At 43.9% G+C, this 17,659-nt stretch overlaps 1 protein-coding gene across 6 annotated transcripts in view; it reads right to left on the bottom strand.

Annotated features, from left to right (window-relative positions):
* DAPK1 (death associated protein kinase 1) overlaps positions 1 to 17,659 on the bottom strand; it is a 210,773-nt gene that overhangs the window by 103,357 nt on the left and 89,757 nt on the right. For all 6 annotated transcript variants that reach the window (XM_067744791.1, XM_067744797.1, XM_067744795.1 and 3 more), the window contains exon 3: positions 1,967 to 2,188. In XM_067744791.1, coding sequence (XP_067600892.1) covers positions 1,967 to 2,188 — 222 coding nt within the window. The remainder of the gene's footprint in view (positions 1 to 1,966; positions 2,189 to 17,659) is intronic.

The raw sequence follows: 17,659 nt of genomic DNA, 5'->3' as shown, positions 1-17,659 counted from the left end.
GTGGTGGTTACACAAATCTATACATGTGTCAACTTTCATAGAATTACACAACCCTCCCCCAACATCAAATTTACTGTATAATAATTTAAAAAAATTTAAATCAAGTGGTAAAAAAAATCTGTATGTTATCCATTCTATGCACAGGATAAATGCACCTAGTGGAAAATACCTACGAACTGGGAGTCAGTCAACAGAAGCTGAATCCAGAATATACACATGCAGGTGGCAGTAACTCCCCGGCATCATTTGTACATTCTGATATACAAAGGGAGCAAATTATATTCTTGACTTACTACGCGTGACCTGGTAATTCTCTGAAAACGCAAAACAGTTGTGATCTACATAATTTCTTTCCCAGGAACTTTGCATTCATGGTCTCTGACAACAGCCTTAAGGGAGGAAATTTAGGCTTAGAGATAGATGGTAAAGGATTTGCCCTGGATTTTGATCTTGGTTCTGTCTGGTTTCCAAGTCACCATATAAAGCCATAGAAAGGATTACACTCTGATTCCTGTCTTTTCTCTGCTGAACCCTGAGCAGGCCCCCTTAATCCTCCGTGCCCTTAAAACCCTGCTCTTCCTTTAAAGCAGTGGTTCTCAAGGAGGGGGTGGGGAGATGGGGAGGCAGGTAGGGGGAGAAAAGAATCTGCCCCCCAGGGGATATGTGGAAGTGTCTGGAGGCATTTTTAGCTGTGACAGCTAGGGAAGAGGATGCTATCTGGTGGGTAGAAGCCAGAGATGTTGCTAAACATCCTACAACACACAGGATGGCCCCCTGAACAAAGGATTATGCAGCCCAATATGTCACTAGTGCAGAGGTTGAGAACTTCCCAGAAACATGTATTAAACACATCCATGAGCCAGACATGTTTACGTTCTCATCTCATTTATCTCCTCAAAACCCTTTTGAGGTAGGTATCATTGACCCCAATTTATAGTTAAGAAGGTTGTTGCTCAGACGCATAAAGGTATGTGCCCAGATCCCAATGGTGAGGCAAGAGGCAGTGGGCATCCCAGGCCCTTGTGACAGCAAAGCGCAGGTCCCCATAGTGCAGTGCCCCCAAGGCTGGGCTTCCTCTGTATACCTCCCTTCACTTCCATCTCCCCTGGTCTCAAAAATCACCTCTTAGCCCTAAGAGATCTGCACATAGGGGGAGCTGCTGGGCTGGCAGAAGGACACATCTTAATTCGAGGCTCCAGGAAATGGGTGGTTCACTAAGAACCACCCAGGATTGCTCCATCCATCCCTCCCTCTGCCCTCAGGGTACTAATGTGTGTCCTCCATCCAAACAGCCCAGAGACACTCCCAGTTGCGTGTTTTTGACGACTTCCTCTCCTCTCCTGCCAGCCCATGTTGCTGGACTCATGACCAGGAGTGGGGCCCTCAGGCAGAGGGCCAGGGACAGGGGGACGCGTCACAGAACATCACGCTACAGTTTCCCACAATAACATCGATGGGCAGGGTGTGCCTGAGAAAATCAGCAAAATGCTTTAAAAACAATCACTCACCCTGAGTGATTCTGGTTCACTTTTACCCTTTCATATGAGTGTTGACAGTTCCAACAGTTAAAAATGGGGTGTGGTAAGACAGAGGGAAGAGAATAGAGAAAGAAAGAGAAAAAGAGAAGTAGGAAAACAGGGGAGGCAGAGGAACAGCATGACAGGAGGGAAGAACGTAAGCCTAAAGCTTAACATGAAACTCAAAACGCAGACGACCTCAAGACAAACGAGGAAGAACCCCAAGATTGGGGACCCGCCTGCAGATCAAGTGGGACCCCATCAACGGAAGCTGCTGCAGAATTACTCCAGATAACTGCAGCCGGCCTCACAGCGCACCACCCACTGCAGTTCTCGAACTTGGCAAAGCCAAGTCAATCCCTGACGAGGCTCCGGGGCTGGTCACTGCGCTGTCCAGCTGCCGGGAAGCCTGCAGCCCACCCTCCTCCCCGCCCAGCCACAGCACTCACAGTTCCAGGATCAGGATGACATCCGTCTTGTTCTCATAAACCTCGTGCAGGGTGATGACGTTGGGGTGCTGGATCTCCTTCAGGATGCTGACCTCCCTCTCGATATCCTCTCGGCTCACGCCCCGCCGGCTGGATTTGGTCCTCCTCTTCTTGATGAATTTGGCGGCATACTGTAGACCGGTGCTTTTCTCACGGCATTTCTTCACAACTGCAAACTGCCCACTGAAGAGAGAAGGCAGAAGAGGTCCCAGGTCATTTATACATCCTTTATTGTTCACTAAAACCCAGGTTTAGGCAAGGATGTGGCCCCATGCCGGTGGTGGTGTGGGGGGGGGGGGGAGGCGGCGGGGGGAGGACAACAGGATTACAAATAGGAAAGTCCAAATTGTGGGAAATTAACAAATTCACCAGAGAAATTTCTTCTGTATTTCAGTTCCATTAAGCCTGTCTCTTTATGAACATTGTTGCAAAGAACAAAAATTTATTTTCTTGAATTAAATGTTATTAATTGGTAATATGCCCCCGTTTCTCTGCTCTCCTCCATCTCCCCCATTTCAGATTCAGGGGCCACAGGAAGGAGCTCCCTCCTGTCTGACCTCATTTCCTTGTTCTTATCCTGTATGTCTAGGAAAGCAAGGGATTGGGACCAACAGAAAAATATATAGGGCCCTGCCTTCAATGACATATTTCTAGCACCAATATTTGTCAACTGAAACGCTCAAAACAACAACAAACAATACAGGTATACCTCATTTTATCGTGCTTCACAGATATTTTTACAATTTGAAGGTTTCTGGTAACCCAGTATTGAGTAAGTCTGTTGGCTCCATTTTTCCAACAGCATTTGCTCACTTTGTGTCTGTGTCACATTTTGGTAATTCTTGCAATATTTCAAACTTTTTGATTATTGTTATATTTGTTATAGTTATCTGTGATCAGTGACCTTTGATGTTATCCCTGAAAAAAGATTACAACTCGCTGAAGGCTCAGATGATTGTTAGCATTTCTTGGCAATAAATTATTTTTTAACTAAGGTACCTACATTGTTTTGTTTTAGATAAAATGCTATTGCACACCTAACAAACTCATAGTATAAACATAACTTTTATATGCATTGGGAAACCAAAAAATGCCTGTGACTCACTTTATTGTAATATTTGCTGCATTGCCGTGGTCTGGAACCGAACCTGTGATGTCTCTGAGTCTGCCTGTGTATATTTTGTTCACACTTCAGGGACCGATAAGTCACATGACCTAAATGAGACCTTTTGGAGAATGTGAGACAAAGATTTTTTCTGAGACACTTTGACCCCCCAAAACTGCTGCCAGTCATCTTATGACCACTCTTGATCTAAAGTAGAGGCAAAGCTGGTAAAAGGAAAGAAACCAGTAACACTGCAGTAACACTGTGGAATGGCTGGATCAACCTTAGCCTGAAGTTATCTGCCTTTAGATTTTTCAGCAATGTAAGCCAATAAAATTCCCTTTACCACTAAAACCAGTTTGATTTGGGTTTTTTATTTCTTGCAGAGGAAAGCATCCTAAATTCGACAGCAAGCAACCAGAGTCTCCTATCCACATATAAAAGAATATAATAACAGAGCTTGACAAAATATAGTAAAGTGACTATGTAAGCAGCTGAAATCTTGAGAAGCAAGTAGGCTACCCTGAAAGTAATGGAAGGATGCTTCCTGTGTCAATGGCGGCACCTTCACTTCCTCCCTAACACCCTAGTGCCCAGGGCCCATCCACCCATCACAGGACCTGTATATTTCTTGGCACCTTCTAGGGAACTGCTATGTGGAGAATTATCACAGTTATTTCTAGCTAGCTTTATTCTCCTCACATGAAGACAAAAGGGAGATAGAAAAATCAAATTAAGGTTAATATTTTGATGTTAAAGAATCGATACTTTAAAACGTTACTCATTTACTTTGGCAGCGGGAGGCCAGTGAAGAGAAAATACATAATGAAGGATTATTTTTACAGCAGCGTCAATTTTTTTGCATGACAGCTTATTAACACCATCTTTCCCCCTGCAGCAGGATAGCCGAGAAGCTGAAGAATAAATCACATCGGAACCTGAGCACCTATTGCCCGTAAACTCACAGCCTTAAAGAGTCATGGGATCTGTTATGACTTTATTACAACCATTTCCTGATTTCTTTGGGGAGTGAAGAACTGGGCTTTCTCTCTGGTGGGGGGGTGGGGTGGGAGGTGAGCAGCAGAGATGGGGCTTATGGAGGAAAGAGGAGAAACAGCCTGAATACAAAACAAAGTTAGTTACTGCTTTACAGAGGCCAGTGAAGTGGTGCGTGTATCCGCTCTCCTCTCAAAGACAGTACCATGTCCCCACTGAGTGCTCTCAAGGGGCCCCGGGCCAGCCCAGGACCCCCAACCCATAGCAACCCATGCTTCCAGGAGCTGGGCCTTGCACATATCTTGCAGTCACAGTCACTTGTCTCGGGGGCTGTAAAGGCAGACTCAAGGCAAACTCAGTGGTTTGAATCACTGCTTTAAAAAACAAAAGCAAAGAGCCAAAAGCCTGCTGAATGCAAGCCTAAACTCAAAGACTATTCCGAATGTGTTTTCACTGCCAAATGTTCCATGCTGACCTTTTTTTTTTAAAGTTTTGGACATTCTTTTTTTTTTTAAGCTAAACTTTAAAAAAAAATTATTTATTTATGGCTGCGTTGGGTCTTCGTTGCTGCGCGCAGGCTTTCTCTAGTTGTGGCGAGCGGGGGCTACTCTTCATTGAGGTGTGCGGGCTTCTCATTGCAGTGGCTTCTCCTGTTGCGGAGCGCGGGCTCTAGGCACCCGGGCTCAGAAGTTGTGGCTCGCGGGCTCTAGAGCACAGGCTCAGTAGTTGTGGCCCACGGGCTTAGTTGCTCCGCGGCATATGGGATCTTCCCGGACCAGGGCTCGAAGCCGTGTCCCCTGCACTGGCAGGCGGATTCTTAACCACTGTGCCACCAGGAAAACCCTTCACGTTGACCTTTGATGCTTTTAATTATGGGAAGTGAGAGCATCAGGCCTCCCAACCCTAAGGGCTGGGTTCAGGCATGGTTCTGAACGTCCTATGTGTCGAGGCCAGTAGTGTGTGCACAGATCTAAGCTGACCATGTTGCCCAGGTTTGCGGCGAAAACATCTGGAACCCATCCCCTCACCAAATCATTGATCCCCCACTCACACTTCAGGGTCCCCACATGAGGGGTGCTGGTGGGAGAGGAGGGGCCAGCAGGTGGGAAAGGCCCCCGCGCAGGAGAGGATGTGATTCTAGTGCCCCACGGCAGCACGCTAGTGCTCTGAATAACCCTGGCTGCAGAGGGTCAGACGAGGGTGTAGAACAATTTTGGAAAACACCTTTTAGACTTATCTCAATGCTGTCTCTTTAAAGACACTTCTCCTTATTTATTGCCAATTCTTGAACAATCTGCCTCCCCACTCCCTTGCTCCAACCAGTGCTCCACCCCTGAGTCCACAGGGAACCTCATACCCCTCTGTGGTACCTGCTGTTTCCTGTTTCTTGCCCATTTCCACCCCTCCCAAGACCGTAATCCCTTCAGGACCGAGGGCTGTCGGGTGCATCTTCTATCCCCGAGGCCCTTGGTGCAGAGCCCCGCCAGGAGCCCATGCACAATGCTGATGTCCTGCTCTTGAATTCCGAATCTATAACCCTAAAAACCAGAGGTGCTAAACTGAAGCTGCCTCACTGTAATTCCATAGAGCCGTGGAGCCGCGAGGGGCTCACACTGCCTGTATTTGAATGCCTAGTAGCTGCGTACCTGTGGGCTTACTTAACCTACTTAACCACTCTGCCTCACTTTCCTTACCTGTAAAGTGGGTACAGTAGCGTGCCTACCTGGGAGGGATGTTGGGATGGAGGGAGCAGGGATAAATGAGCTAAGATGGGTCAAGTGGTTAGAACAGTTCCTGGCAATAGTAAAATCTTCAGTAACTGTGAGCCATTTTCTTCCAAAACTGGAGGATTTTTTGTTTTTTTTTTAATTTACTTTTTGGCTGCATTGGGTCTTCATTGCTGCATGCAGGCTTTCTCTAGTTGCGGCGAGCGGGGGCTACTCTTCTTTGCAGTGCATGTGCTTCTCACTGTGGTGGCTTCTCTTGCTGTGGAGCACGGGCTCTAGGCATGTGGGCTTCAGTAGTTGTGGCACGCAGGCTCAGTAGTTGTGGCTCACGGGCTCTAGAGTGCAGGCTCAGTAGTTGTGGCACACAGGCTTAGTTGCTCCGTGGCCTGTGGGATCTTCCAGGACCAGGACTCGAACCCGTGCCCCTGCATTGGCAGGCAGATCCTTAACCACTGCGCCATCAGGGAAGTCCCCCAAACTGGAGTTATTGTCATTAGCTCACGGTTGCTCAAATCTCAAAGCGCTGCAGTATTTACCCCCAAAATGTCACCTCTCAGGACTGCCTGGGGGAAGAGACCCCTAAATGGAAAAGCAACACAAAACACACACACAGCAGGGCGATACTCTGTTAAAGTATGTAAAACTGCTGCTAAATCTGGAGGCTGGCTCCAGCCTTCCAACACAGCGTCCTGTCCCCCTTCTTCTCACTGCCCCACCCCGAGGGAGAGGAGCTGCTCAGGACTCCTGGTCCCTGAAGCTGGCTGCACTCAGCGCCTGGGACGAGGATGGAGTCCCAGCTGAGCCACATGCAAGGCCCACAGGGAGGGGCTTGGTGTGAAACGGTGATGCTCGTCGGGCATTTCCACAGGGCCACCGCCTCAGGCGACCAGCAGGCTGAGGACAGACTCCTCAGAGAAGACATTCTTCTCTAACACAGTGATTTGCTTGGCGAGGCCTAACTCCAGTTGGGCCGTTGGTAACTGCTGCTGCCATCCTCCCCTGCCTGGGCGCCTGGCCCCCGTCTCCCTCGCGCCCACATTCCTCCCTGCATTTGGCCACACTGGGGGAAAGTCCTCTTCTCCAACAGCCCCCCCCAATTGAAAGACAATTTGCTTGGGATTTTTGTGGCAAGGGCTTTTAAATTGTGGGCTCCCAGAGCAACATCCTGCTCCAGCTTCCAGGGTGAGCTCTGGGCAGGAGGAGAGTAAGCACGCACAGAGAAGCCAGGCCACCACTGCTGCCCACTTGGGGGACTGCTTGTCGCTCCAGCCCCTCTCCCGTGACAAACACACGAGGCTCCTCAGTGAAGGACGCCCACACAGGCTGTGGTGACGGTTCCGTGGATGGGGAATGTACCTTCCTCACTAGAAAGCAAAAACTCACTGTATATTATCATTTAAACTTGACAAAACAGAGTACAGGCTACCCTCAATTTTTGTGGGATCCATATTTGTGAATTCACTTACTCCCTAAAATTTATTTTTAAACGAAAAAATCAATACTCGCAGTACTTTTGTGGTCATTTGTGGATTTGAATAGCCAGATGTGCATGCTCCCAGCTGAGCTCGGGCAAGGCCACACTCTGCCTTCCTTTTTCAGCTCTCACACTGTAAACAGTGTCCACTTTACAGTCTGTTTAGTGCCATGGTTTTTTGTTTTGTTTTGGGTTTTTTTTGAAATTGAATTTTGTGTTTTTTGTTTGTGGTTTCACTATTTAAAATGGTCCCTAAACATGGCTTTGAAGTGCCGTCCAGAAGCATGGACGCTATGGTGCACCTTACAGAGAAAACGTGTGCTAGATAAGCGGTGCTGGCTGTGAGTTCACTGTTAGTGAATCAACGATATATATTAAATAAGGTACCTTTAAAAAGAAACACACATCAAACAAGGTTATGCATTGATCTGTGGATGAAAATGTGACCAGAGGCTCACCGGTACCTAACCCTGTATGTCCTCCAGAACCAATGGTTCAGTATCCATTAATTCAGTGTTTGTGATGAATTTATAGAACATACCACAATGAGAATTAACTGTGTGTCATTTTAAAAAACTCGACTAACATTCCGTCATTTAATAACTGACAGTTTGCTGCACTAGGTACAGACAGCCACACTCATTTTAAAATGAAAACTTTCACTTCAATGTAATAAACATTTATTAAGCTCTACTGGTCAAATGAGTATAAAAAGAAGGAGACCCACCCTTGCATTAAAGAATTACCTACTTAAAAAAATATGTTTTATACATAATCACAGATTTTATTAAAAAGAGAAAAACTTAGAGGGCAGACAGCAGAAGCAAGAAAAACTACAATCCTGCATCCTGTGGAACAAAAACCACGTTCACAGAAAGATAGACAAGGTGAAAAGGCAGAGGGCTATGTGCCAGATGTAGGAACAAGATAAAACCCCAGAAAAACAACTAAATGAAATGGAGATAGGCAATCTTCCAGAAAAAGAATTCAGAATAATAATAGTGAAGATGATACAGCACCTCGGAAAAAGAATGGAGGCAAAGATCGAGAAGATGCAAGAAATGTTTAACAAAAATCTAGAAAAATTAAAGAACAAACAAACAGAGATGAACAATACAATAACTGAAATGAAAAATACACTAGAAGGAATCAATAGCAGAATAACTGAGGCAGAAGAACGGATAAGTGACCTGGAAGACAGAATGGTGGAATTCACTGCTGCAGAACAGAATAAAGAGAAAAGAATGAAAAGAAATGAAGACAGCCTAAGAGACCTCTGGGACAACATTAAACGCAACAACGTTTGCATTATAGGAGTCCCAGAAGGAGAAGAGAGAGAGAAAGGACCTGAGAAAATATTTCAAGAGATTATACTCAAAAACTTCCCTAACATGGGAAAGGAAATATCCACCCAAGTCCAGGAAGCGCAGAGAGTCCCAGGCAAGATAAACCCAAGGAGAAACACACGGAGACACATAGTAATCAAATTGGCAAAAATTAAAGACAAAGAAAAATTATTGGGCTTCCCTGGTGGTGCAGTGGTTGAGAATCTGCCTGCTAATGCAGGGGACACGGGTTTGAGCCCTGGTCTGGGAAGATCCCACATGCCACGGAGCAACTAGGCCCGTGAGCCCCAACTACTGAGCCTGTGCGTCTGGAGCCTGTGCTCTGCAACAAGAGAGGCCGCGATACTGAGAGGCCTGCGCACCACAACGAAGAGTGGCCCCCGCTTGCTACAACTAGAGAAAGCCCTCACACAGAAACGAAGACCCAACACAGCAAAAATAAATAAATAAATGACTAAACTCCTACCCCCAACATCTTGAAAAAAAAGAAAAGAAAGAAAAATTATTGAAAGCAGCAAGGGAAGAACAACAAAAAACATACAAGGGAACTCCCATAAGGTTAACAGCTGATTTCTCAGCAGACACTCTACAACCCAGAAGGGACTGGCATAATATACTTAAAGTGATGAAAGGGAAGAACCTACAACCAAGATTACTCTACCCAGCAAGGATCTCATTCAGATTCAACAGAGAAATCAAAAGCTTTACAGACAAGCAAAAACTAAGAGAATTCAGCACCACCAAACCAGCTCTACAACAAATGCTAAAGGAACTTCTCTAAGGGGGAAACACAAAAGAAGAAAAGGACCTGCAAAAACAAACCCAAAACAATTAAGAAAATGGTAATAGAACATACATATCAATAAGTACCTTAAACATGAATGGATTAAATGCTCCAACCAAAAGACACAGGCTTGCTGAATGGATACAAAAATAAGACCCATATATATGCTGTCTACAAGAGACCCACTTCAGACCTAGGGACACATACAGATTGAAAGTGAGGGGATGGAAAAAGATATTCCATGCAATTGGAAATCAAAAGAAAGCTGGAGTAGCAATACTCATATCAGATAAAATACACTTTAAAGTACAGAATCTTACAAGAGACAAGGAAGGACACTCCATAATTAATGATCAGGTGATCAACCCAAAAAGAAGATATAACAATTATAAATATTATGCACCCAACATAGGAGCACCTCAATACATTAGGCAACTGCTAACAGCTATAAAAGAGGAAATCGACAGTAACACAATAATACTGGGGGACTTTAACACCTCTCTTAACACCAATGGACAGATCATCCAAACAGAAAATTAATAAGGAAACACAAGCTTTAAATGACACAATAAAGCAGATAGATTTAATTGATATTTGTAGGACGTTCCATCCAAAAACAGCAGATTACACTTTCTTCTCAAGTGCACACAGAACATTCTCCAGGATAGATCACATCTTAGGTCACAAATCAAGCCTCAGTAAATTTAAGAAAATTGAAATCATTATCAAGAATCTTTTCTGACCACAATGCTATGAGATTAGGTATCAATTACAGGGAAAAAAACCGTAAAAAACACAAACACATGGAGGCTAAACAATATGTTACTAAATAACCAAGAAATCCAAGAGGAAATCAAAAAATACCTAGAGACAAATGACAATGAAAACACGAAGATCCAAAACCTATGGGATGCAGCAAAAGCAGTTCTAAGAGGGAAGTTGATAGCAATACAATCCTACCTCAAGAAACAACAAACATCTCAAATAAACGATCTAACATTACACCTAAAGGAACTAGAGAAAGAAGAACAAACAAAACCCAAAGTTAGTTGAAGGAAAGAAATCATAAAGATCAGAGCAAAAATAAATGAAATAGAAACAAAGAAAACAATAGTAAAGATCAATAAAACCAAAAGCTGGTTCTCTGAGGAGATAAACAAAATTGATAAACCATTAGCTAGACAAATCAAGAAAAAGAGGGAAAGGACTCAAATCATTAAAATTAGAAATGAAAAAGGAGAAGTTACAACAGACTGCAGAAATACAAAGCATCCTAAGAGACTACTACAAGCAACTCAATGCAATAAAATGGACAACCTGGAAGAAATGGACACATTCTTAGAAAGGTATAACCTTCCAAGACTGAACCAGGAAGAAATAGAAAATATGAACAGACCAATCAAAAGTAATGAAATTGAAACTGTGATTAAAAATCTTCCAACAAACAAAAGTCCAGGACCAGATGGCTTCACAGGTGAATTCTATCAAACATTTAGAGAAGAGCTAATACCCAGCCTTCTCAAACTCTTCCAAGAAATTGCAGAGGAAGGAAAACTTCCAAACTCATTCTATGAGGCCACCATCACCCTGATAACAAAACCAGACAAAGATACTACAAAAAAAAGAAAACTACAGACCATTATCACTGATGAATATAGATGCAAAAAACCTCAACAAAATACTAACAAACAGAATCCAACAACACATTAAAAGGATCATACACCATGATCAAGTGGGATTTATCCCAGGGATGAAAGGATTCTTCAATATATGAAAATCAATCAATGTGATACACCATATTAACAGATTGAAGAATAAAAACCATATGATCATCTCAATAGATGCAGTAAAAGCTTTTTACAAAATTCAACACCCATTTATGATAAAAACTCTCCAGAAAGTGGGCATAGAGGGAACCTACTTCAACATAATAAAGGCCATATATGACAAATCCAGAGCAAACATCATTCTCAATGGTGAAAAACTGAAAGCATTTCCTCTATGATCAGGAACAAGACAAGGATGTCCACTCTCACTACTATTATTCAACATAGTTTTGGAAGTCCTAGCCACGGCAGTCAGGGAAGAAAAAGAAATAAAGGGAATACAAATTGGAAAAGAAGAAGTAAAACTCTCACTGTTTGCAGATGACATACTATACATAGAGAATCCTAAAGATGCTACCAGAAAACTACTAGAGCTAATCAATCAATTTGGTAAAGTTGCAGGATACAAAATTAATGCACAGAAATCTCTTGCATTGTTATACACTAATGATGAAAAATCTGAAAGAGAAATTAAGGAAACACTCCCATTTACCACTGCAACAAAAAGAATAAAATACCTAGGAATAAACCTACCTAGGGAGACAAAAGACCTGTATGCAGAAAACTATAAGACACTGATTAAAGAAATTAAAGATGATACCACAGATGGAGAGATATACCATGTTCTTGGATTGGAAGAATTAATATTGTGAAAATGACTATACTACCCAAAACCATCTACAGATTAAATGCAATCCCTATTAAATTACCAATGGCATTTTTTACAGAGCTAGAACAAAAAATCTTAAAATTTGTATGGAGACACAAAATACCCTGAATAGCCAAAGCAGTCTTGAGGGAAAAAAATGGAGCTGGAGGAATCAGACTCCCTGGCTTCAGATTATACTACAAAGCTACAGTAATCAAGACAGTATGGTACTGGCACAAAAACAGAAATATAGATCAATGGAACAGGATAGAATGCCCAGAGAAAAACCCACACACCTATGGTCAACTAATCTATGACAAAGGAGGCAAGGATATACAATGGAGAAAAGACAGTCTCTTCAATAAGTGGTGCTTGGTAAACTGGACAGCTACATGTAAAATAATGAAATTAGAACACTCCCTAACACCATACACAAAAATAAACTCAAAAAAAAAAAAGAGAGAAAAACTTTAGCTAAAAGGAGCAAAGCTTCATATAAAAACACCTAACCTAATTTCCAATGTGATTTTTTTGTCTAATTTACCAATATATGTAATTTAAACAGTACCCTTGTAGTCACTCAGTGAACTGTATCCAGGATGCTATGCAAGGCATTTTACACGTATTATCTTATTAATAACCACAACTATGAGATTCACATTATCACTGTCTCTTCTATCAATGAGAAAACCAAGCCTCAAAGAGATTTTAAAAATTGCCCCAAATCATTCAGCAAGTAAATTGCATAATTGAGAAATGAATTCAAACTCAAGTGCATTTGCCTCCAAAGCTCTATTCACTGAGCACAGTTGCTGTGCTGGGCTTGTGTCCAGTTTGTCTGAGATACAAGCCACTCCCGTAAAGTCACAGACAGGACTGGAGTATCATTCAGGAAAGAGTTTTGTGAGGGCAAGGCAAAGAGAGGGGCCTTGTGGTTAAGTAAGTTTGGGCAATGCAGCCTCCTGCTCCCCACTGAAAACTCAGACAGTGTTTTAATTAGCTGAAACCATGGCTTTAACATGCTCAGAGGGGCTCTTCAATAAAAAGAGAACCCTGTTTGTATGTGTGCTTAGGAAGCATGATACTAACAATAAGAAAGAACCACAGAAGCTTCATTCTCAAGGTCAGCACACAAGGATCACACACAGTTGGGGAAGCATTTGTGTATATTTCACTGCTCATTAAAAATAAACTTATTGGGCTTCCCTGGTGGCGCAGTGGTTGAGAGTCTGCCTGCCGATGCAGGTGACACAGGTTCATGCCCCGGTCCGGGAAGATCCCACATGCCACGGAGCGGCTGGGCCCGTGGGCCATGGCCGCTGAGCCTGCGCGTCCGGAGACTGTGCTCTGCAACGGGAGAGGCCACAACAGTGAGAGGCCCGCATACCACAAAAAAAATAAATAAATAAACTTATTGTGGGACTTCCCTAGTGGTCCAGTGGTAAAGCCTTCCAATGCAGGGGACGCAGGTACGATCCCTGGTCAGGAAACTAAGATCCAACATGCTGCAGGGCAACTGAGCCAGTGCACCTCAACTAGAGAGAGAAAACCCGCATGCCTCAACTAGAGAGAGAAAACCCGCATGCCACAACTAGAGAGAAGCCCGTGCGCTGCAACAAAGAGCCCACGTGCTGCAACGAAAGAGCCTGCATACCACAATGAAGATCCCACGTGCCACAACTAAGACCCCATGCAGCCAAAAATAATACATACATACATACATAAATAAACCTGTTGAAGTTTGTTTAATCCAGTAAGGATTTTATTTTATTTTATCTTATTTTATTTTGGCTGGGTTGGGTCTTCGTTTGCTGTGTGCGAGTGGGTGCTACCCTTTGTTGTGATGCGTGGGCTTCTTATTGCGGTGGCTTCTCTTTTTGTGGCACACAAGCTGTAGGCGTATGGGCTTCAGTAGTTGCAGCACGTGGGCTCCATAGTTGTGGCACATGGGCCCTAGAGCGCAGGCTCAGTAGTTGTGGCACTTAGTTGCTCTGCGGCATGTGGGATATTCCTGGACCAGGGATCGAACCTGTGTCCCCTGCACTGGCAGGCGAATTCTTAACCACTGCGCCACCAGGGAAGTCCCCAGGTTTTGTTTTCAAATTTATCTCTCTGTGGCAGTTTTGCTCTCACTTGGGGAAAGACTGGATGGACACACAATGTTAGAGAAAATGCTGCATTTAGAATGAAGAGCAAACTGGCTGGAGTGACAATTTTTTCTACATTATGGGTTGGTACCTACCCTAGGGCCTGACATTTTCATCATCGACCTTGATCCAGACACTACATTTGAATGAGCTCCCACCAAGGAAGGTGGGTGCGGATTCAAAAAGAGTGACTAAAACAGGGTGTAATTTTTTCTTTGATTTTAAATATGTATCTACCCAGTGCATATGACAGTTAAAATTATTTTTGGTAACTATTTATGATTGTGACTTCCCCACATTAATGCTGGAAACAGATCTGGATTAAATCAAACAGCTGATCAGTTCCATCTCTCCCTTCCTCCCAAGATTTGCAAAAAGGTTTTTAATTAACACAAAATAATTTTTACTTTTGAATTCATATATCAAGCCCGTGGCAAAATTTTAGTGCTGGTTTATGGGTCATCTATTTTTCTTGAAGAACTGCATTCTGAGAGTGGCATTGACTCAAATCCTGCTAGAATACTGAAATTACAGGTCTTATATAAGAGGTGAGGTGACAGAAAAGATTTTTCAAGGATGAGTTAACATTTGATAATAATTCACGTTTATGGCAGGGGATACAAACCCCAAAGGGTTTATAGAAAAAGGGAGGGAGAAGCATGTAACGCTATAATATGGAAAGGGCCACAAACAGGACATAGCCACTCAGGGCCACTCCAGGCGAGAGGGTGAGGTCAGGAGGCCCAGGCTGTGTCCTGAAGGCTGGGCTCCAGCCAGGAGAGGAAGAAAGTGTGTGTTGGAGGGACGCTTCCAAGAGCAGGAAGAGCGTGACCCAAGGCAGGGGGGCATGAAAGAGCCTGCATAATATTTCTGAGGGAGGAGGAAGTGATGGGGGAGGTATGAGGGATCCCCACAATCATGGCCCTGCCCAGAGTGGAGCAATGCCAGCCCCAACTCTGCCAACAACATGGGAAAGCAGGGAACTGGCTGAGCCTCAGTTTCCACATCTGTGCAAGGGCAACGGCCTCAGTTTCCACATCTGTGCAAGGGCAACGGCAACATGAAAGGCCACTCATGTGAGTGCAGCACATCAAGCACATGTAAAGAATGAAAATTAGTATGCTGTCTCAGCTTCAGATTTCTCAAAGAAGCCAAGATGGTAGTATTTCAGAGGCTGAAAAGCAGCACCTAATTTCTTCTTGGCATTTTTCTTTCCAACATCTTTGAAATCTGAGTGTTAAGTCTCTACATTTTTTTTCCCCATTAGGACTCAACAAAGCTATTTTCATTTTGGGTGGGACCTATTTGATTTTTACCCCCTTGGTTCCTAAAGGATCTTGTGGAGTTGTTTGTATGCTGAAGTTTTAGCCTGTGGGTAGGTGATGGGAAGCAGATTGCATTTTGTAAACAGGCCTCAGCCATATCTTCTATCTCACGTGCTCTTCCGCAGTGTGGCCCTGCCTCTCCCATCATCTTGGTCCCCTGGAATCTGAGTGTTGCTTGATCACTAGAATGAGGCAGAGTTGATTCTGGGGTTTCTGCCTGGGTTGCTCAGCATGCACATTCTTTGGAGCTCCCTCTGGGAACCGAGTCACCATGCTGGGAGAAGCCCAAGCTCTTTGGAGAGGCCATGTGGATGTGTTCCCGTCAATAGCTCCAGCTGGGCTGACACTAGCTTTAAAAGGCCAGCCGGGAGATTGGTTTAAGATGGCGGAGTGGAAGGATGTGCACTCACTCCCTCTGGCAAGAGCACTGGAATCACAACTAACTGCTGAACAATCATTGACAGGAAGACACTGGAACTCACCAAAAAAGATACCCCACATCCAAAGACAAAGGAGAAGCCAAAATGAGATGGTAGGAGGGGCGCAATCACAATAAAATAAAATCCCACAACTGCTGGGTGGGTGACTCACTAACTGAAAAACACTTATACCATGGAAGTCCACCCACTGGAGTGAAGGTTCTGAGCCCCACGTCACGCTTCCCAATTTGAAGGTCCAGCAACGGGAGGAGGAATTCCTAGAGAAACAGACTTTGAACGCTAATGGGATTTGATTGTAGGACTTCTATAGGACTGGGGGAAACAGAGACTCCACTCTTGGAGGGCACACACAAAGTAGTGTGTGCATCAGGACCCAGGGGAAGGAGCAGTGACCCTATAGAAGACTGAACCAGACATACCTGCTAGTGTTGGAGGGTCGCCTGCAGAGGCGGCAGGGGTGGCTGTGGCTCACCATGGGGACAAGGACACTGGCAGCAGAAGTTCTGGGAAGTACTCCTTGGCGTGAGTCCTCCCACAGTCCACCATTAGCCCCACCAAAGAGCCGGCTAGGCTCCAGTGTTGGGTCGCCTCAGGCCAAAGAACCAACAGGGATGGAACCCAGCCCCACCCATCAGCAGACAAGCAGATTAAAGTTTTACTGAGCTCTGTCCACCACAGAAACACCCAGCTCTACCCACCACCAGTCCCTCCCATCAGGAAACTTGCACAAGGCTCTTAGATAGACTTATCCACCAGAGGACGGACATCAGAAGCAAGAAGGACTACAATCCTGCAGCCTGTGAGGAAAAAAAAAACACATTCACAGAGAGATAGACAAGATAAAAGGCAGAGGGCTAAGTACCAGATGAAGGAACAAGACAAAATCCCAGAAACACAACTAAATGAAGTGGAGATGGGCAACTTTCCAGAAAAAGAATTCAGAATAATGATGGTGAAATGTTTCTTGTAAACAAGAAATGTTTAACAGAGATCTAGAAGAATTAAAGAACAAACACCTAGAAAAATTAAAGAACAAACAAACAGAGATGAACAATACAATAACAGAAGTGAAAAATACACTAGAAGCAATCAGCAGCAGAATAACTGAGGTAGAAGAATGGATAAGTGACCTGGAAGACAGACTGGTGGAATTCACTGCCACGGAACAGAATAGAGAAAAAAGAATGAAAAGAAATGAAGACAGCCTAAGAGACCTCTGGGACAACATTAAATGCAATAACATTCACATTATAGGGGTCCCAGAAGGAGAAGAGAGAGAGAGAAAGGACCCAAGAAAATATTTGAAGAGGTGGAGTAGAAAACTGCCTTAACATGGGAAAGAAAATAGCCACCCAAGTCCAGGAAGCGCAGAGAGTCCCAGGCAAGATAAACTCAAGGAGAAACATGCTGAGACACATAGTAGTCAAACTGACAGCAATTAAAGACAAAGAAAAATTATTGAAAGCAGCAAGGGAAAAATGACAAATAACATACAAGGGAACTCCCATAACATTAAAAGCTGATTTCTCAGCAGAAACTCTACAAGCCAGAAGGGACTGGCATGATATACTTAAAGTGATGAAAGGGAAGAACCTACAACCAAGATTACTCCACCCAGCAAGGATCTCATTCAGATTCAACAGAGAAATCAAAAGCTTTACAGACAAGCAAAAGCTAAGAGAATTCAGCACCACCAAACCAGCTCTACAACAAATGCTAAAGGAACTTCTCTAAGTGGGAAACACAAGAGAAGAAAAGGACCTGCAAAAACAAACCCAAAACAATTAAGAAAATGGTAATAGGAACATACATATCAATAATTACCTTAAACGTGA

The sequence above is a fragment of the Pseudorca crassidens genome, chromosome 7 (genome assembly GCF_039906515.1).
Source record: "Pseudorca crassidens isolate mPseCra1 chromosome 7, mPseCra1.hap1, whole genome shotgun sequence".
Classification (NCBI taxonomy): Eukaryota; Metazoa; Chordata; class Mammalia; order Artiodactyla; family Delphinidae; genus Pseudorca; species Pseudorca crassidens.
Note: the sequence above shows the minus strand (reverse complement) of the source record. Positions and strands in the feature narration are given on the sequence as shown.